At 37.7% G+C, this 23014-nt stretch overlaps 1 protein-coding gene across 1 annotated transcript in view; it reads right to left on the bottom strand.

The window, feature by feature from the left end:
• Positions 1-23014, bottom strand: part of LOC127654155 (neuronal growth regulator 1-like) — a 192107-nt gene that overhangs the window by 51228 nt on the left and 117865 nt on the right. The window contains exon 6 of the mRNA XM_052141192.1: positions 22296-22444. Within this exon, the coding sequence (XP_051997152.1) occupies positions 22296-22444 (149 nt within the window). The remainder of the gene's footprint in view (positions 1-22295; positions 22445-23014) is intronic.

Genomic DNA, 23014 nt, shown 5'->3' with positions numbered 1-23014 from the left:
CATTGTGAAAAAGGCCCAGCGGAGGTTGTACTTCCTTTGCCAGCTGAGGAAGTTCAACCTGTCACAGGCACTGCTGATACAGTTCTACACAGCAGTCATTGAGTCTGTCCTCTGCACTTCAATAACTGTCTGGTTTGGTGCATCTACGAAATCAGACATCAGAAGACTACAGCGGACAGTTCGGACTGCTGAGAGGATTATTGGTTGCCCCCTGCACCCCCTTCAAGAACTATACACTTCCAGAGTGAGGAAAAAGGCTGGTAAAATCACTCTGGACCCCACTCACCCTGCCCACTACCTTTTTGAACTGTTGTCTTCTGGCCGACGCTTTAGAGCTCTGAGCACCAGAACTGTCAGGCACAGGAAAATTTTTTTCCCTCAGGCTATCCATCTCATGAACAGTTAAATTGCCCCATTGAGCAATAATTATGTGCAATACACAGTTTAAGTCTATTTATATTATCCAACATATCCACTTCTGCCATTACATACATTGCACTGTACATAATATACTGTATTTTTGTTCTTTATATAACGGATTTGTAATAGATATCATATTACATATATGTATAATAATTTATTTGTAATATTATATATATATTTTTTTATTATTATCTATGTCTTGCTGCTGTTTTTGTATTGTTTTTTTTTATTGTTGTACACTGGAAGCTCCTGTCACCAAGACAAATTCCTTGTATGTGTAAGCATACTTGGCAATAAAGCTGATTCTGATTCTGATTTCAGGCTTAAGACAAAGAGCGAATGTGTCTATATTGTAAAGGAACTGAATGAATGTGGTTATCTGGCAAGCTTCTGAAGTAGATTTTTTGAAATTTCACTTGACATTGTCTAAGATAATGATCTATAAAACATAAATCAGGGCGTTATCACCCACAGATTAGAAAAGAAAATGGTCAAACTTGTGACATGTGGCTTCCATTGAGTTTTTAGGATGTGGCAAGGACAATGTCATATTTTTTTAATGCAAATATTATTGGGTAATAATTTGAAATCGAGATTTTCTAAATTATTTATAGTTTTTTTATTAGTAGTCTTGTACTGTGTGAACTCAAAAGAAAAACATGTATCTTTTAATGTTTTACTACTCTAAAGGACCAAAGAGGACAAATGTTCAAGAAATGGTTACAGCCAAGTGTGCAGCACAAGCCCTCAAAAGTGAAGCCAAAACATCTCGATCGCCCCCCGGTGACTGGTCCTAGTATAGGTCATAAACCCCGCCTCTCCATGTTATTCAACAGGATGTGAGACCAACTAAACAATTAAATTACACTTCACATATCGTTTTTCCAAAGATAGTTTCTGTCATTTACTGTAGTTTCTATCACGTTCATGTAATTTCAAGTGTTTGTTTTCAAAATAAGTTTGTTTTTAGTTAGTTATTTGATGCTATAAAAACGGTGCTGTGACATCATGATTGACAGCTGTGATTGACAGGTTCTCTGAGCGAAGTAGTCACTGAAAGCAGCAACTGACTTTTTTCGGGATCTTCGGAGGACTGAGGAGATTGGAGCTTTAAATGTAATATCTAAATTTCTATAATTAATTATTTCACACCGTCATAAGTCAAAAGTGCAGGGGCGTGTGCTTGAGATTGATTCAGCGAGAGTCAGGGCGGGGCCTTGATTTCGCGGCTTTACTTCCTGCTCACTACTGTGCAGGTCTGGTCCCGAAATCGCAACTGCGCAGACTCAAGTCCCAAGATGTCAGCGCCATATCGGGACACTGGCGGCTTCAGTTCTCACCAATGGAAAAGAGCGAAGGGGCGTCGTCCGTCTTTTTTTTACAGTCTATGGTTACAGCCTTTATTGCATTACAATAACTGAATTATAAAAATGGCACAACTAATTTATTTTATATGAGGTACAAGCATGGATAAATGAAAATTACACATATATATGGATTAGAAAAGGATAATATGTTGCCTTTTTCATTGCAGAACATATCTGAGGTAAGCAACCTAATTATAACCACATTTCCATTCCAAGCAAGCACATGTCCATGGGCAATAACTCTCTCTCTCATGCTGATGCTCATTTTGGTCAAAAAGGCCCTGTATTTGCAATAATAATCAGTATTCATACACCATGCATGTTTGGCATATGCTCTCCCATATGTTTGGAATCTACTGCAAGGCTTTGCAAGGCAGAGTTGTAACAGTTCACAAGGAGAAAAAAAAGAAAGGAAAAAACAAAACTATTGCAACACTATTGCGTCCTAGTTGCCAGTTTAGTTCACAATGGAGATAAAAAGCAAAAGTTGATTTCATTTACAATGCCAAAAGAACAAAAACACAGGTATCTTGATCTGTTGACAGTGTTAATTGCTTTGTTTTGGTAGAAAATGGAAAATGAGAGACGTGAGGCTCAGAGAATGTAAGCAATGTCAAACTAATGATATCTAACTAATAACTTTGTTTGTTGATTTGGTGAATGAGCCACTGTTGGGCAGGATATCAATGCTATAGTTATGCCCTTAAACATAAATAAGCCATGTAACTTAGCTCATTTGGAGGTATGAAGAATGGGATCATGAGAACACCATAAAAAGTGTCATATTGTGATGCTCAAAAAGCTCTTCACATTCCACTTTCTTTGATACTTCCTGTTTAGATGTCACACCACAAAACACACTGGGAGTGAATTCACAAAGAATGAATCACACCTATAGAGTGGCTTATTTGAACGCACTGTCTGCATTGTTTAAGCACCTGATTCACAACATATGCAAATCAGGTAATAGCACAAACACACCCTAACATTTTTAGCTGAACTCAATTAGAATGATGCAAATGCCAGTTCTGAGGGTTCTGAGTGTTAGGGTGTGGAGGATGCAGCAGACTATCACAATCTGGCACACTTTACTGGGACTGTACAACATCTCTTCACCTCTACAGACACCTGAATCTGTGCTTTGAAAAGCCAAAAGCATGCTCAACTATACTGTACGTCTGAATATATGGCCGATCATAGCTCTCTTCTCAATCATTTGATCAAGTTTTGATGAATAACTACTGCCATGATCAATAAAAATGTACACTGTAACGGGTAAAGGTGGACAATAAGGAGGCGGGAATCGGCTGAGCAGTCAATGAAACTTTTAATGACATAAATCAACATAAACACACAGACACACAGACACACACACAGCAGCCGCATGTATCTCTCGCCTCAAACTGGTTCCTCCAGCTCGTCTTTATCCCCTTCCTGGCTGATTAGAACAATTCAGGGATGGGTGTGCATCCTCACAGCCTGGCCAGGCCCTCCTCCTCATCACACTCCTCCACCACCCAACTCAGGCCGGGGAAACTTCCAGCATGACATACTCCCCTCCCTTCTGCCGGCAGGTCTTCCCTGCCTCTCTGGAGCCCTGGGAGAGACGCGTGAGGGAGAGGGGAGAGTGAGAGAGAGAAACTGACAAAGAGAGAAAAACTCGCTCACCGGTCCCTGGACACGCCGTCGCCTGGTCCTCAGCCACTCCGCCACCCTCTGGCGGACGACAGCCGCTCCTACCATGGTGGACGGCAGCGGGCCCTCCGACTCCTGGTGGACGGAATGGCTCCTCCCTTTCCTGGCAGAAGGTAGTGGTTCCTCTGACTCATGGTGGCCGGCAGCGACTCCTCAATACCCTGGCGGACGGCAGCAGCGAGGACTTCACGATAGAGCATACCTCCTCCTTCCCCAGTTTCGGCACCAATGCGAAAGGTAAAAGATGGGCAAGGAGGCAGTGGGAACCGGCAGAAAAGTCAACATAACTTTAATTATATAACTGAACTTAAACAAAGATAAACAGACACACACACACACACACAGAGCGGCCATATGTGTGTCTCTCTATCTCGAAACTGGTGCCTCCCGCTTGTCTTTACCCACTCCTGGCTGATTAGAACAATTCAGGGCTGGGCATGCATGCTCATGGCCCAGGCACATCCTCCTCCTCACATACACAAACATCTCTTTTTAATAAAATTCCACTTATCACCTAATTAAACTGGATTACAGGTGGTCAATGTGAACAAGTCACATTTTTTGTGTTCAAATACTACATGCAAAGGTTAGAGAATTTGCCCTATGGACAATCAAACAGGTTTTTCTTTAACAATAAATAAATTATTTCTTAATTCCTCAATGTATTCCTTTGATTTTATATTTACTGGTGGGAAATATATAGTATTTGTAAGCTCTAAATCTATGAACCAGTGGAATTTATTGGCTGTTCAAATACCTATAGTGTTTAGTGTGTAGAAATAGAAAAGTCCAATTACTCAAGTTTGTATTAACTTAAAGAACAACTTCAGCTCAATCCCAGTGACAAAACATCAAGGGAAATATAAAACATAACTTCAGTGTTATTTTCTGAGCTCTCAGTATTTTTTTTAATGAAACATACTCCATTTCACCAAATAAATCTTGCATGAATCCCAATAGCACAAATGCTTCACATATCCCACTTTCTGTGGAAACTGAACTATTTGTCAGAAAGGCTTCAGATAAGAGACAAGTTAGTTTTGAGTGAAATCAAAAGCATGTCTGAATGTAGCTGCTATTTAAGCCAACATGTTGAGAAATACAAGTAAATTGGCTGTGTGTTTGGAGAAAAGCGCATACTGTGTGTGAACTAGGGATTGATTTTCACAGCATTACAGTTTCAAAAACTCACGTGACACAGCCAAGAATGCACCTAACATTGCCCTTTTCCATTCTAGCAGGTATGAAATATCTCAGAAATTGAAAGTAGAGAATGGATTTAATTGCTATTGTGGGATATCTTCATGCCTGTCTTCAGAATACAGAACATACAATATATATACTCCTATATATACGATCAGCCACAAAATGAAAACCACATGCCTCATATTGTGTAGGTCCCCCACATGCCTTCAAAACAGCACCAACTCACATCTCAGAATAGCATACTGAGATGATATTCTTCTCACCACAATTGTACAGAGCGGTTTTTTGAGTTAACGTAGACTTTGTCAGTTCGAACCAGTCTTGCTATTCTCTGTTGACCTCTCTCATCAACAAGGCATTTCCGTCCACAGAACCGCCTCTCACTGGATGTTTTTTGGTTTTGGCACCATTCTGAGTCAATTCTAGAGACTGTTGTGTGTGAAAATCCCAGGAGATCAGCAGTTACAGAGATACTCAAACCAGCCCATCTGGTACCAACAATCATGCCAAGGGCCAAATCATTGAGATAAAATGTTTCCCCATTCTGATGGTTGATGTGAACATTAATTGAAACTCAGCATGATTTTATGCATTGCTGCCACACAATTGGCTGATTAGATAATCGCATGATTTTATTTGTGCCAGATGGACTGGGAGTGTTCTGTAACTGCAGATCTCCTGGGATTTTCATGCAAAACAGTCTAAAGAGTCAGTCTCTGACAAAGTCTACAGTAACTCAGATAACCACTCTGTACAATTGTGGTGAGAAGAATATCATCTCAGAATGCTATTCTGAGATGCGTATTGGCGCTGTTTTGGCAGCACGAGGGGGACCTACACAATACTAGGTAGGTGGTTTTAATGTTGTGGCTGATCGGCGTGTATATAAATATATATATATATATATATATATATATTACATACAGTATATACTCTTTATGTACACACATATAAATATATAAATATTTCTATTAGGGCTGTCAATTTAACATGTATATTTTATACAACTGATTTTAAAGATATGCATTTAATCATGTCCTCTGACCCATATGTACATTTCCTAATAAGGCATTTTCCAAACATCTTAGCAATTTAAGCTTGATTAGATTGATCTTAAATTTGAAAGTTAAACTTCACAGCATCTCATGGGGAGTGATGCAATGGCCAAAGACATCTATCAGAGTAACCACACCTTAGACATGTTGACAAACTCAAATGAATGGCTTTCTGAGGAATGTAGGCCAGTGGCTTATGTTCAATGATATAGAAATGATCAAAAACAAAACAAAACAGACTTCTAATGCCACTTTATGTAATGTCTATTCAGTGATTTAATTGTCTGCCAAGATAAATCTTTGAATGATCTTGATATGAAGACTTTTCTCAGCAAATATGAGGTTGTATGGAATTCATTTGAGAATTATTCAGCATATCATCTCATTTTAATTTTAATCAATTGACAGCCCTAATTTCTATATGTCACTGCATTTGCATACCGTATGTTTTTCCTCTTTCTGAATACCCATAATCCAACACTCCTATGAAGAGATGTCAGAAGATAATTAGCACTTGTGAATTAATTTATAAACTTTGTCAAATAAGAAGTGGACCTGTTGCAAGGAATGCAAACAATCCTCTCTCTGCCAAGTCGCTCAGCTGGGACACCACAAAATTAGCTATAAATACAATTTGGAACTTGGAACAAAACAAGAACAGTGGGACGTAAAGACAGTTTATCTCAGCGATTGATAGTGCCTCTACTGCACTGGACCATGACATTTTCATTTGTTCTACAAGGGTTGCATCAAATGAAAGTTAAGGGCTGCACACTGGCAGAGGTTAGAGGTGAGAAGACCCCATGGCTAATTACAGCCATTCCATACAAAATGATATACCTACTAATACAGTGAATACAGTAAAATGAAGTATAAAAATGAATTCAGATCTGCAACCTTGAATGATACTTGTTGTTACTAAGAACACTCATGCAGTACAACATTATATCACACACATTGCTAGTGTGTGCATTATATCTGTGTCAGACTTTATGTACTAAATAGAAAGCATTAAAGGAAGTAATGTATCTCATTTGAGAGATTACATTTTCACACAGGTGTTCAGAGAGCACTTAAAGGAATAGTTCACTGAATATTGCCCCTTGGCGCATTCATTAAAGTTCATGAGAGAAGTAGCGGTGTCTGTTTTGTTTTCAATTAATACATTGATTCAGTTTAAAAATCTTGTCTGAAGGATTCGTCAATGAATCAGACGAATCCGTTACTGAAGTTCGAAGATTAGCGGTGAATAACTACTTAAATTTTAGTGTATTTCTCACACAGCCGCTATTGTATGCCTTATGAAGACTTAGAATACAGTGCAAAGTCATGTTGATCATCTTTTTTTGTGCCCTTTTCCTCATTTTGAAACTTGAAAGCCCCAGTACATATTCACTTTCATTACCGTAATTTCCGGACTATAAGCCGCAACTTTTTTCCCACGCCTTGAACCTCGCGGCTTATACAATGACGCGGCTAATATATGGATTTTTCCCGCTTTCAAATTTTATTAAAAAAAAAAACATTCTGTGACGTGCTCAGTTTTTTGCGGCGTGAAGCTTTCATTAGACCAATGAAATTGCCGAAGGGTTAAGGTCAAAACAACTTTTTTTGTTTACAGTTTAGATTAAATCGAGCGCGCTCAAACTTCCCATCATTCTGATTAGGCCTACGGTAGTCATTTTGTCACCCTCACCATGGCAAAGACATGGAGAAACGCATATGATGCTGCTTTCAAGTTGAATGCGATTGATCTGGCTGTTGAAAAGGAAATAGAGCTGCTGCACGGGAGCTTGGTCTTAATGAGTCGATGATAAGACGTTGGAAACAGCAGCGTGAGGAATTGCAAAAAGACAACTAAATCTGAGGCTATACTCCGACACCGAAGGAGATGACTTCAGTGGTTTCAGTGCACAGGACGAGGAAGATAGTGACCAATGACTTGGTAGGCTACTGTTTACTGCAAATGTTTTATTACAAGCAGTGTGTGGCAGCGGGGGCGTGGTCAAGCGCCCGTCCGGGAAAGAAAAGCTGTAAGGGCGCTTACACCTGCGCTAAATTATGTCTAACACCGGTGTCTAATTTCAAGTGCCCTGCTTCACGTGTCCTTCTTGGGAAAACTGTCACACGGGCACCAGTGTGACAGTTTTCAGCAGGGCACTTGACGTTCCAGGTAAGGCTTTTAATGGCCACAGCAATGTTTAATCAATTTTATAAAGTTTCTCAATTCTTCTATGCGCCAACACTAGACTGACGTGTGTCACTCTCTCAGCTCTGTGGCTGCTGCCTTTTATGCCGCTCTCCCCATGCTTACTGAAATTAGACACCGGTGTTAGACATAATTTAGCTCAGGTGTAAGCGCCCTTACCGCTTTTCTCTCCGGACGGGCGCTTGACCACGCCCGCTGCCACACCGTGTTTCGTTAAAGCCTGAGTAAAGTTCATTTGTTTCAATGTACCGGTAGGCACCTGCGCTTATAGACAGGTGCGGCTTATTTATGTTCAAAATAATATTTTATTTAAAAATCAGTGGGTGCGGCTTATATTCAGGTGCGCTCAATAGTCCGGAAATTACGGTATATGCAAAAGAGCGGCCAGGATATTTTTCAAAATATCACCTTTCATGTTCCACAGACATTTAATTTTAAGGTGAACTATTCCTTTAATACACAAGCCCACACACACACATCCACCCTCCACCAAAAAAGAATACCATGGTCTGTGATTTCAGTAAGAAGCACACCAGTGAAAAAACAGCAATGCCAAAGATAGTGAGACGTTCAGAGACGGCAGAATCAGTCGCTGCTCAGGATGAGAGAAAATGGCAGACAACAAATAAAAGGAAGAAGTTGAGGAGGTGTATTATCAATATACTGCCCTTCATGCAGCCCGCACTAAAGTAGAGAATGAGGAAGCCAGAGAGAAGCAATCAGCGTTTAGGAAAGCCAAAGCGCTACACATGACAGTGCCCACCATAACACCACAGTGCTCGCTCAGAGGGGTGTCAGTGCTCAACTGTGCAATGCCACACGTTAAATACATAAAACACAAATAAAACAAGCAAATAAAAAAGTAGGGCTGTCAATCAGTAAAGTTTTTTAATCAAATTAATGCTGATTAATTAATAGAACAATTGGCATATATTAATATTTGCTGAGAAAAGCCCCCAAATTAAGATTACTTAAAGGAGACCTATTATGCCACTTTTTAAAAGATATAATATAAGTCTCAGGTGTCCCCAGAATGTGTCTGTGAAGTTTCAGCTCAAAATACCTCACGGATCATTCATTATATCATGTTGTAAATGCCTCTTTTTGTGTGGAATCAAAAACACGCTGTTTTTGAGTGTTTCTCTTTAAATGCAAATGAGCTGCTGCTCCCCGCCCCCAACATAGCGCTGGTCTTTGATACAATCAAAGACAATGGTAATTTTAGCTGCATTAGACGTGGAATCAGCAAACAAGCACATTCACAAAATATAAAGTGCGATACTACATCTTCAAGATATAAAGCTGGAACACGAACTGTTGGTACTGATCCATGCTTGAGAATAAAAATCCTACTTTATATTGACACTCATACATAAAGCAGTCTAGTGCAAAATTATTTGCACAAACATACACACATTTTGAAAGTTTTGGGGCACATTTCCTTAAAAAAACAAACTTGTCCACTGCATCTTCAGTGGCTCTGATGCCGGGAGTATATGAAAACTCTTATGTTCACTTTTACAGCCAACAACAGAACACTTATGATGATTACAAAGCTGAGACATTATTATTCTCACTGTATCTGCTCCAGCGTGGGAAAAAAATGGCGGACTGTGCGTAGATCACTCAGGGGAGGCTCTAAGATAATAGGGTGGAGTCCGTCACCAGTCGTGGGCGAGGCCTGCTCTAATGTGACATCACGTTAGAGCAGAAACGAAAACCATTCATTTTGACACACTGTTTTTGATTAAGAGAAATATAAGAAAGAGGAGTCGGTGGACTTTTAACATTGTAGGGTGGTTGTGTACACACACTGCCGACTCACATTTATGTACAAACACCATGTAAAAGTGACTTCATAATAGGCCCCCTTTAAATACTTTGCATTACTGCTGAACTTAAAGTGGCATAGTCATTAGCCTATATTGTTTTTTTATTTCCATTTCACTGAATGTAAGCCCATCACTGACCTATGATACAATCCACCTAAATAATAACATATCCGGTTTTAATGTAGAGACTTGAAAGTAATTTCATCGCCCCCTTGAGTACTGTGGTTAAGTATGTTCAACTGGACCAATACGACAGCATCTGCATAATATGCATGTTTCTGGCCATAGACCATTCATGCAGGATGCATTAATTTTTCATATTATTTTTTAATTGTTGGTCTATGTACATGTTCTTGATGGATTTCTTAGGGCATTCGGTCACAAGCATGAGTGCCTTTGTTTCAGATGTCAGGAATTAGCTGGTTAGCGGGTCCCCGTTAGCCTCTGCTGGAACTAAACTACACACTGCTGTTTCTCCATTGACAGCCATTCAACAATTGTCGTGTTCTCTGACATATTTTTTTCTCTCCAAGAAACATTTCAATTGAATTATAGTATTATAGTAATATACATTATAGTACATCTTTTTCCAGCAACAGATTGTTTTTGAAGTGCTCTTAAAGGTGCACTCAGTCATTTTTTAAATGTCAAAGTATTGCTTACACTGACACCTAGTGGCCTGGATGCTGCATCATTGAAACTCAGTAGTTAACAGTTACCAAAGACATTGTACTGTAAAACAATTCACAGTAAGCCAGGCATAATTTATTCCAAGAGTGAAAGTGTCCAATAACAGAGCAATTGACCCTTTGCTAAGCTCCTCCCCCCTTAGTTACGGTCACTCGCGCTGACAAGCTCAGCAGAATTCCCCATAGGAATGAATGGGAGATTGCTGTGGATGTTATGGTTTTTGGCAGCATATTCTCATAAATGAATGGTTAATATTTGATGTGGGCTGGTATGAAGAGTGATGTAATGCATATTTATCTGATTTTATTTGTAAAAAAAAAATTATAAAAAAATACAATAATTATTTAATAACTTATATTTAAATACAATTCATGTAGTTTTATCAAACTACACAATGATGACTAAGACATTATAGATATTACAGTTTCATTTTCTGTTAATACATGATCTTCTGTAAAGCTGCTTCGAAAAAACTGTGGAGACTGTGAATTAGAATCAAGGCAAACGATTATTACAGTCATTTGAAAAGAGAAAAACTTCATTTAATAGCAATTACACATCTAATAACATTAGCGTAAGTGAACAGATCTATAACGTCTCATAACACACAAATTTTTATGCTGTGATCTATTTATATACTATCGCTTTTACTCTTGAATCAATCCATAAATGAACTAACGTTCAGTTATTAGTTTTAATTTACATTGGAGCAAATGTAGGTGTTGTTGCAGATGTTATATGTTCATTTGGGAATGAGGGCTGACACAGTTTAATCCATAACATGCACTTCTCCAGATTGGTTTAAGGATTATTAAAAAAAAAAAAAAAGAAAGAAAAACACTGTGTGTATCCTCTTTGGGTAACATGTGTCACTATTACAAATGACCAGGCAACATCATGTTTTACACTTTTTGAATTATATAGATAAAATCCTGGATAAAAGTACTCAAACACACATCATTTTCATAGGCTCTCATTGGAAAATAGCAAACATGTGTCAGAGTAATGTCGGCAGGGCAACAGTCGCTAAGACAGGATTGGTCAAAAGCACTTGCGAGTAGTATTCAGTTGGTCATGTGATTCTAATATGGCTGCCCCCATGAGGAGACCCTGCTCCATGTAGAATAAATTTGTTTTTATAAGGTTACTGATATAACTGAACTCTTCATCTCACATGAGTAGTCATGATTTCAGACATTTCTTTCAAAATTACTTTTATTTTTTCAGAGGTAAAACTTTTTAGGGGTGCACATTTAAAAGCATGAAATATACTTTTAAAGGGTAATCAGTCACGTGATGCCCAATCTTGGAACTGAGCACCCATGAGCAAAGATGAGAGCCTCCTTTTCTCATATTCCGGAGAAGCCTCCACTAGCTGAGCACTGCCATAGAGATGAATGGAGATGCCATTGTACAGGTATTTTAGAGCTCCTGGCATATTTAAGACACTTTTTCAAGCTAGGTCCCTACATTCTGTTCCATTCTGTTGCTCTCTGTGTACCTGGTTTTAAAAGCAATAATGTGTGGTGTTTAAATATCTCCTCACTCATTCTGTGCTGCCTGCTCTCGTAAGTGTAATTTGGTGTGTTGTGTTGCCAGTAGTTGTAGCTAGGGATGCGCAAAAATATGCTTTGCATTTAGGTGGTACTTCAAGCATAATTTGCTCCAATGGAAGGCAAATTTCTTATTATGGAATTGACATACAGGTCAGGGGGCATGAATTATGTTGTGTATTGTGTTAAGATTTGTGTTAATTTTGTGTGTTTTTAATATATCTTTATTAATCAAAATTAACACGTTAAATTGACAGCCCTTAAAGTAAAATAAAAATATTAATTAACAACACAAAGATGTATGCCAGAAGGCATCCTGGCCAATTGAGAGTGGGAGAAATTGCAATGAGAAAGAGGTCATTTTTGGTTAGTGTAGCATTTCGGATCCCTTACTGAGCTGCGTACAGCGTGTTACATATACTGACCTGGACTTGAGACAGCACTAGTTGTGGTTGTTTCAATAATTGCTACAAGAAAAGAAGGGAAGAGGGAAAAGAGGACATTTATATATTATTAACATAACGAAGCTAAAAAAAGAATGGAAGAGAGAACAAAAACATTCAAAGAATGGAGAAAGGGGTGTGAAAGTTCCAACGTTCCTCTGCTTCTGTGGTCAGCGAGCAATAAAAGGGCCCTTTAAATCCAAAATAAAATGATTCCCGGCTGAGATTTGATCATCTTGATCAAAATGTAATGTTCAATCAGGTTTTGTTGGGTTTTTATGTTCAGAGGGGTTTTGACTGAGTCAATTTCAAATCATATCATAATCGCTGATCTTTGTTACTCCAAATTAGAAGCTTCTGTGCATCACTCAATTCAACAGGCCGGAAAGAAGCTCAGCTCAATTAACACATAATATTTAATTTGCACCTAGCAGACAGTCATTTAATCATGACGACGTAATATAGTTTTCATTTTATTAATAGATATACTCTCTCAGTTGCCCTAGCTCCCTTTTTGGGAAATGTTAAAAGTAGGACTTTAATGTCAATTCATTTTTTAATCTCATATAGGCTCCATATTTTCCAGTGACTGACTTAACTGATGGTAATTAAAACTTAACTTGTGGGGATATGTCTAGATCTGGATGAGCTATAAAGAGACACTTCTGCCATCACATTTAAAAGCATTCCATCTGCTAATACGTATGAGGAGACTGAGGACTGGGGCTAGTTGTAAAACTGGGTAGTTGTCAAAAAGGCTATTTTCAAAAGTCCAATTACACAGATGCTTGTTTTCTCTAGCAGTGGTTTTGAAGGTTGGTTTCAAAACATACTTAACTATTGTAAATTAAAATAGTTTTGGGAATTCTATCCTCAAAATAATTCCAATCATTTATTTGTAATTGCTCTTGGGTAAACAAGTAGACACAAAACAACCGCACTGGCATGCATTAAGGTAAAGGTCAACTATCCAATGAGGGCAGATTCATGAATTAGAGTTTATTGGACAAAACAAACCTTTTGCATGTTATCCTATATATTTTTACTGAATCATGAATTGTTTAGTGATTCATTATTGTTTACTTTTAAAATGATCTGAAAAGCCTATAAGAGGGTATTTAATGGCGGGATTGCATTGTGACAACTTACCCCATTGAGTGTGTCAATATGTCTCACTTTTGGGAATGTTAAACATGTATTAAAAGCTGTCTATTTTTTTATTCTTTTTTTCCCTTAGCAATAATGGTGAACTATCCATAAATTGACTTTCATACTCTGAGAAAAAGACATTTTCACTTGAGGTCAAAGGTGTGGCAACTAGACCCAGTCTCCCCTATTTCCTTTCTGTAAATCTACTCATACACATCAGCTGAAATAAGTTAACCGATCCATAGAAGAAGAAAAATACATCTATATTTTATGGTGTACCACTGTACCCTGTTCTACTCAGTTTTGAGGAAAACATACAAGTGGTTGTGAGACAAACACTGGCTTTAAATTTAATAAAAGCTGAAAAAATTACTTATACCACAATCAAACCATCTGAACATTTGTCAAAAGAATCATCTCTCCAAGCCAGCATCCTTTGTGACAGCACAGCTGAACAGAACAAAGAAAAATAAGCCAGGATGTGTGTTTTCTCTTTTATTGTTCAGACCAACATTACAGTGACTCTGTACACAGTGCCTTTGTGATTACAGGAAGTAATGACCTCAACAGAAGCTTCTCTCTGGCAAGCCCTTTGCTAAATTGAGAGCCCTAGACTTGAAATCACAGCATCTAGAGACAGTTCAGATCATTAATGTTCACAGGTTCAGGGGCAAGGTTGAGAGTGTATGTGTGTGGAAGAAAAAACAGGTGTTTGTGTGTGTGTGTTTTACGGCTTTCAGCTGACATTCATGTTAAGCATACAGACATGCAACCTGCAGAAATCATCACCACTGACAGTGCTACATGCTTTGGGAATGAATCGAGAATTCACTGTGAATCAGAATTTATGAGAGAGGGTATAAAATAAGATTAAGCTAAGGAGGCAAAAGCACTCAGTAGAAAGTTTCATTGTGAGATTATGAACAAACACGGTTTTGTAGAGATTAATTTTTTTATTCATAAACATGTACATACTGTACACACATTATGCATACATTTTTGGTTTTTATATCTACAGAATGTACTAGTACTTTTAGCTTTTTGACGAAGCTCTATATAGATCTTGATATTTAGGTATTTGCTATGGGAACCATCATTTAAAGGAAGAAATAAAATCCTCTAAAAATATAAAATATTTCTTTGTATACACTGATACTCACAAGACGTGATACATAGTGTGGGCATGAAACTAGGTTACTGCCACGGTCTTTAGGTCATATAATGGCCAAATAAAATAAAAAAAACCTTAAAACCACATCCACAATATTATTTCCTTTTATATCAGCAACAACATAGTATTGAATATATTGTAACTGTACCAGCAAGGAATGGTCATAAGTTCAAGCCATTCATTGCTTTCCCTTTACAATACAGACCACTTTTTTGATATTCAGCATTGAAATATAAATATTAGGCTTTGTCCTATTTAAACCAATAAATACACTTCTCATTCGTAGTAAATTTGGCCTACATTACAATTCCAGGCCACTGAGAATTCCAATTTCAATTCTTCAAGCAGCCCTGAAACACTGCAATGTGATTTGTGAAATACAAATTGCTTTGCATTGTGGTGCTCTCCCAGTCTTCATATTACAATATTGCACTGAATGTAATATTAAGGTACAGTATAAGGCAATGGAGTACCCAACAGAGCATCCACATAAAGCTGATTGATGTGCTTCCTTGATAACCTCTGTTCTCACTTGCAAGAAGAACACATCATGGTGAGTGGAATTGCATTTCATTCTATAGTAATATCATGTTTTTCCTTTACAAGGCACCGCACTACAAGAGAAAATGTCCAGCTTCTATACAATTCACATAAACATTAATTACAAAGATAAGAGAGGCGTGCTATCTGCTGTGCATTGTCAGATCACTTTAAGAATGTTGCATTAGGATGAGACAATGAACTGTGCATGCTGGATTCATTCATTTAATGCCAGTCTCTTAACGATGGATTCCAAAACTTGAAGGTCAAAATGAATTATTTGGAGGGGCTAATTTCCTCTTTAATCTTTAGAAGCACAATTGCAGAGATACTGACTGAGAGAAACCATTGGCTGCAAGGCTGTGAAAGGCTGCAACTTCCATCTTTCATGCATGGTCAGGCTCACTGCAAGGATTGCCTATCTCTCCAGGCAGTTCTAACCATCTTCTTGGCTAATGATTGGACAGGAGGTGTTTTATAACTGAAACAGTCTCCCTGCATCACAAACAGCCTATTTTTCAAGGACCTTCTACTGTACATTCAGGCAGCGTAAAAACAGCAAGGCGGCACCCTTTAAGACCTTACTGTGCCAAAATGATGACTGCTGTAATACAAGATAAAAGTCAATGAGAAAGATAAATGTCAGTCCATCTGTTCAGCTGTCCTTTTCAGCACTGGACTGAATTTGATTAGGGTTTCAAAACCACTGCAAATGAAGATAACAAAATGCAACCCAAACAAAAAAAAAAAAAAAGTATAATACCAATGACTTCTCTGTGTCTCAAGAGAACAACAACAAAATGGGTTAATGTAATAATATGTTAAATGATATAGCTAATAGCAATGTCAATATTACAACCTGAGTATGTTAGTCTCAGTCTTAGCCCACAGTCCATTCACTGACTGTCTGATAAATTATGCACACAAAACTGGACAACACTTTTTCAATCTGGCAAGCTCAAATCTGATTGGCTATCTTAACATATTTTCCAGGAGTAAGGGCACATACAATTTTTATTATTATCAGTCCACCTGGAAACAATGCATTATACAATGAGTGCTTTTAAGGAATAATTAATCACTGGATTTTACAAGGTTAGTAGAGTTCGAGAGATATTCAAGAGTTTTGTTTGAGTAGCAATTTAACTAGATATAATCAAGCAGTACTCTATACTCTACTTTGTTTTCTGAATTATGCCAGTAAAATAATCAGTACCATAAATTCTGAACGCATAGTCTTTATTCATTATCTGCTATATTTTTTTCAGTGTTTTCATAAAATAAATGGTTTGTCAATAGACATGGCCATGCAGTTTTGGTATTTTCCTGCAAGTCTAGGTGCAAGTGGGTAAGATGAAATTGTGTGTGCAATGCTCATGGGCTGGGCCAAATGCAATTTAATTTTGAGGTTCTCTTCAGTTATTGCATCGTCTGCATCCTATTATATAGTTCAGGGCTGTTCAACTATTTTCTTACGGGGGCTAGATTATCCAGATGAAAACTTTGCGGGGGACAACATTTTGTCCGCATTTATCTTAGCTATCACTTCCATCGCAAGTAATATGTTACTTAAAAAAAACACCTTTAATACTGTACATTTATTCATGTTAAAATAGTCACAGGGTATACTGTATATTGAATTATAATTTTTCAAGATCTGGCCATAAATTCCTTCATAAGATCTGGCTGAAGAACAGACATAATTTATACTCTTAATTTACAAATAATTGTTTATCAATTTTACATTGAAAAAACAAAAACTAATCATAATAATAATTTTAACATTTTACTGCTAGTGTCATCCTATTCAGTGAGGAAACCAATTTCCTGCAAATATTGTGAATTTGCACACAACAGCCAGTGCAGGAGCCAGCTTTTTGTGTAGGTAATCATTGGCAAAAGAAGAACAAACTGAGTTGAAGCAGCGTGTGATTAAGAGGGCTGACTCACAGCTGTATAGAACCAAATATAATCAGGATATTTGCGGGTTCAGTTTCATGTATCATTTTGTCCAAGCCCTACAGACCCTAAATAGATCGTTTGACACTTCAAGAATAGTGAATAAAAGCAAACATTTCAGAGCATTTTCTTTGACCGTTCCGTTTTCATAATCGATTGCTTTTGTTGCCTAATGTGCATATGTGCTGACAATACCCTCTCCAACTTCCTCCACCGGGTTTTTGCAGTGGCTGAGAATAGACGTGCTTCTCAAACATCTTAGCGTAATGACCTATTTATCAGGAAAATAGCCAATTGTGTTTTGTGCCACTTCACTTACATAAAATACACCTACAGTTTGCACGCATAATCCCAGATATCGCAAACACTCCCACCAATGCCCGCTTGTGCTTGCACTGGCTAGAAAAAAGGCGCTTAGAATTAGCACTCTCACAAACATTGGATAAGATGTAGTGCACTGTCTCTGCGCGTAGTGCAGTGTGCTAGCGCGGTCACAAAAATAGAGCACTATGCAGTATACTGTATCATAATTAATCATTATATAAATAAAAATAAGAAAAATCCTGCTTGTTTAATATTTTGGTATAATATACTTCAAATAAACCTGCCCCTAAACAGCACAAACTATGGCTGGTCACCTTACATACAGGTCAGACGTTCTCTTCCTGTCTAAGAAGGTGGTTCTTGGATAGAATAAACTATATATATAGACTAGATTTTGGCAACCTGAGACTATTTCACAATTTGTTTCTGTTAGTGCCAGCTTATTTTGTTGGAAATAATTTTTTAACCATGTGCACTTAACGGAGCATTTGAATGCATCAGCATACAATTATGCACAATAATTTAAGATCTTCACAGTGTGTGTGGAGATGCTCAAGGGGAAAGCAACCTGATTTATGATTGATGGGGAAATAAGAATTGGATCAGGAGGGTTGACTGAATGGTAAGATGAATGCACACATTTCCTAGCCTGAAGAAAAACGATATACATGAGAATAAATTGACATCATATCATCTGTTCCAGTTCACCTTCCATTTTATCCCTTCTTTCATGCCTCCACCCAGTGACTCAGACAGGGTCACAGAATGGTAACCACAACAGCAACATCCGGAACAACTCAGCAAGAGCACTAAAAAAAGGGAAACCAGGACAACAAGAAACTACGAAATATGAAAAGATGAAACTGAGGTTGTGATGAACAAGGCTTCCATTAGCTGGTGCCTGCTGAAGATGTGGAGGCTTTATCATGAAGAATGAGAGTTTCCTCTGGCTATTCTGGAGTGTTTCTACTCTGTTCTGGGTTCGCTGCAATAACAGGTTGGTGTAGATTATTTAGCAAAGCCTACACTGTGCTATAAGCAAAAGTGAGTGGGGAAAGATAGCTTGGATTACAGAGCTGAAGAAATCAGCCAATTAAGGACAACAAAATCTTTGTTCCTCAAGCAACGTTTCATGGTTGGGACAGCAAAATGCAGAACTGAGGTTTTACGTTGCAGAAAAGCTCAGACAAGCAAACGAACCAAACGTACCTTGTTTGAGACAAAGTGCAAGACGTGCATTTCCCTCACAAATACAAACTTGCTTGTTCTGCAATAAGACCTAACAGGAGAAAGCTAGAGCATGTTAACATATTTAAATTCTTCAGTTTCTATAATAATATACAGTCATGGTATTTAGTGATACAGATAAATTAAAGCTTTCTCACACTTACGGTTTCAGATCAATGATGATTAATAAATAAATAATAGAAATATGCATTCCACATCTACCCACACAGATTGCATATTTTAAAGTTAACCATCTAGCTGTCCACCCACATTAACAAAAGAATGATGTAAAACCTCAGATCCAAAGTAAAGGGGACAAAGTCCAATCAAATGTGATGACAGTGAGTAATGGAGAAATATTAAAGTAAAAGATTGACATCAATTTCAAGTCACTCTAAAAGAGCATTCTTACCATATGTGCAATGCATCACCCATTTAAAAGTCACTAAAATAACATCTAGTTGCATCAAAAGATGTCACAGATCACCTTTTGACCACTGTCTGCCAGTTTTGTCTTCTAAAGAACATTGCCTGTTCAGTGAAACTGTAAAGTGCTTGCTTACTGGTTTATGGTGAGATAGTAGACAATGTTCTGGAAGGGCTTCGAAATTAAACAATAGACACAAGAAGCCGCATTGACTGCCAGACAATTGCTACCTCACAAACTACAAGTTCCACTATTACATTTTCTCAAAAAATGTTTGCACATTGAAGGCAAAATATCTTAATGAAAAGAAAAAAAGTAGAACAACAATAGTGTGCCAGTTTAGTAAGACACTCAAACTCATGCCTGCTGTTAGTTTGTTTCCGAAAAAGTGACAGTATTATGGGGGGAACAATGGTTGAAGTTCGGGCCAAAAAAAGCCCCCAGTTAAAACCAATCTGAGCTCATTTTCCGGTCTTAGCTGGTCTCCAAGCCTAGCCAGGGTGGTCTTCTAAAGCTGGGCTACCCCTCTAAAACCAGCAAGAAAACCAACCAGACCAGACCTGGAGACCAGCTAAGACCAGCAAACCAGCTTAGACTGTTTAAGCAGCTCTTTCAGCATTTTATCAACTGATGCGATATTTGTTCCCAGTTATATGCACAAAAATTAGTAGTCTGTGAGATTGTTTTTGTTATCCTCAATTACTAATATGTAAACTCATCCTTGAAAGTTAATATCTTACGCACTAATGGACTCCCATTGAAAGCTTTGTGCCTGGGCAAAACAAAGACTGACTGAGTGTGTTGCTTCGATGTGCATTTTTTACATCTACAGAAGAGAATCTGTCTCTGACTATTACAGCCACGGCCATTAGCTATATTAGGGTAATTTGGCAAATGGTAAGGCTTAAATAATGCAGTTTTAAACATGTGGTTCGATCTCTGAATGTATCTGACTGTAATATCATTAGCAGAGAGCATGCCAGCGCCAAAGTTTCATGAAACTGCACTTTTTTCTTAATCAAATTTGAATCTCTTAAGTGTAATGTCATGTAACACACTAATTCTGCTCTTAAGAATTATATTCATACAAGCACTTTATGCAATGCATAAAATAATGAGGAATGAAATATACAGGCCAATAAAAATCTAGTATAGTGGTTGAGACATGTATGCCAGCTCTGTTTAAGTGGTATTGTTGGTCCAGTGTAGATAGTGATACTCAAAAAAGCCTCTTTTGAAGGTTCATTGAACAAATGCCATACAAATGTGTTGCACATTTGCAATTATGAATCATGGTGCTGACAGAAGCTTTGTACATTAAATCGTACCTCTCTGTCATACACAATCAGCTCACCAAAAACAATGAATCCTGACAAACCAAGTTCCACCTAAACTTTCAAGTGAAATGGTATAATGGCCTCGCTTTCACCTTGTCACAGAGGATCTTAAATGGCAGCACACCATGATAAGAGGATTTTACTTTGTTAAATATTCTTTGCAGATGCCAAAGTACTCAATCACCTTGATGCTGGCAGACATAAATGACCCTTGAGGTTCCTTTAGGAGAAGGAATTTAAAGGAATATTTCACACACAAATGAACATTCTGTCATTATTTATTCATCCTCGTGTCTTTTGAAACCTGAATGACCCGTATGACAAAAAATGAGTTATTTATATATAATGTCCAAGCAGATCTTTTGCACACAATGAAAGAGAATGGTGACCATGTCTGCAAAGTCAAATTTTCACTGGATAACAATTAAAATTTCAGTCTGTTCCTTACATAAATCTATCATATGGCTTCAGAAGACTTGAAATATAGTGCACAAATAATAAGGACTACTTTAAAAGATGCTTTTATGTTGCTTTTTTTTTTTTTTTTTTTTTAGCTTAACAGCACCTGGTCATCACGCACTTTCATTGCATGGGAGAAAGCAGCTCACACATTCTGCAAAACATCTGGTGATCAACAGAAGAAAGAAAATCATATTGCTTGGGTTTGGAATGACATGAGGGTGAGTAAACGATGACAAAATTAAAATTTGGGGGAGAACAACCCTTTTAATTCTGTGTCTAAACTGGTTGGCTATGGGAATGTATGGCTTGCAGAAGAACAAACCAAAAACCCCCAAAAAACAAATACAAGGTATAAAATACGAGGTCTGAAATCATACGCTGAGCTAAAAAAAGACAGAATTAATAGGTTTCTTCATGCTGAGGGAAAACAAATCAAACACTGCACTTTGATTAGTATGCCACACCTTGTATCTAAGGTTGAGGTTCTTCATTAAATTTGAATGTGTCCCTGAGTCCACCTTTGCTTCATCAATACATATTGACTGATATTATCCCAGCAATTTAGTCACTGGCATGATGACCAGCTCTTGCATTTGCAATCTGTACAGATGTGAAGGTGTGTGTTGTGCAGGAATTGCTTGCCATTTCTCATTAGGAGGACAGTCGGGTTTGTTTCCTTTTCATAGTGATCAAGAAAATGAGAGGCACAAGGTAGCTCTGGTGGGAGAAGCAGATGTAGCTTGCAGTTTTTTTCGGGGTTTTCTTGCATCACCGTCTGTCTTCAGTAGAGTATTCTCAACTGGGCATTTGATATGCTTCATTTAAAACCAGGGGATTTTTCCATCTGCCACTTTTAAGGCTATAACTTTTATATATACTTTTTTTGTTTCTTCTTTCTTTGCAAAATTCTTTGCTTTATTTATGTATTTTTTTTATAATTGACTCTGGGACTGCAGAATCAAAAACCACTAAGCATTTCAAACAGACTGCTCAAAGAAACTGCAACTCATTTTAATTATGATATTTCTTTGAAAAAGGTTTGCCTCAAACTTCAGACTCCAAAACAATGACCTATTTGAACACCATCTCTTTTACTGGAACAGAAGCATTGAAGATGGGAGAAAATGCTCTATTTTATCTGGAGGAGTGTCGTGCAAACTTTATGTGAAAAAGCAACTCCCATCTCAACAAGAGTAAATGAGGGGAGAGTAATGCTCGTTACTTACAAATCAGAGGCACACTGGCGTTGGCTGTTCCCAACCTGTTGACAGCCACACAGGTGTAGTTGCCATAGCGATCCTGTGTCATGTTTTTCACTGTGAGAATTGATCTGGAGCTGAGATTCTTGATATCTATACCTTGACCCATGTTAATCCTGGAAAAAAAAATTGAAAACTGATTGACTGACCTCATTTTAATTGAGGGAACACATGAAATATTTGCACTTTAAAAATGCATTTGTCACACTGAAGGGCTTTTAAAGTAAACTCAAAATGAGTTAAGAGATACATCCATTACAAAAGTGATTCAAATGTTAATCAAAATTAATGGTGACCAGTCAAGAAGGACACTACAACTACAGTTTTCAAACATTTTACAAAAATAAGCTTGCTAGGTTTAAAATCATTAAAGGAATAGTTAAACAAAAATAAGTTTGCTTTTTTCAGCTCTGTAGGTCCATGTAATGGAAATGAATATTGACCAAAACTTTGAAGTTCCAAAAAGCACAAAAAGGCAGCATACAAGTAATCCATTCGACTCCAGTGGTTTCATATAATTTGGTCTGTTCTCATCAAAAATAATTTGGATCACTTCAAAATACATTACCTAAACCACTCAAGTCATATGGAATACTTTTATGCTGCCTTTGTGTGCTTTTAGGAGCTGCAATGTTTTGGTCACCATTCACTTGCATTGTATGAACATACAGAAATACAGTATATTC

The sequence above is a fragment of the Xyrauchen texanus genome, chromosome 13 (genome assembly GCF_025860055.1).
Source record: "Xyrauchen texanus isolate HMW12.3.18 chromosome 13, RBS_HiC_50CHRs, whole genome shotgun sequence".
NCBI lineage: Eukaryota > Metazoa > Chordata > Actinopteri > Cypriniformes > Catostomidae > Xyrauchen > Xyrauchen texanus.
The sequence above is the reverse complement of the archived record's forward strand: the minus strand, read 5'-3'. Positions and strand labels throughout refer to the sequence as shown.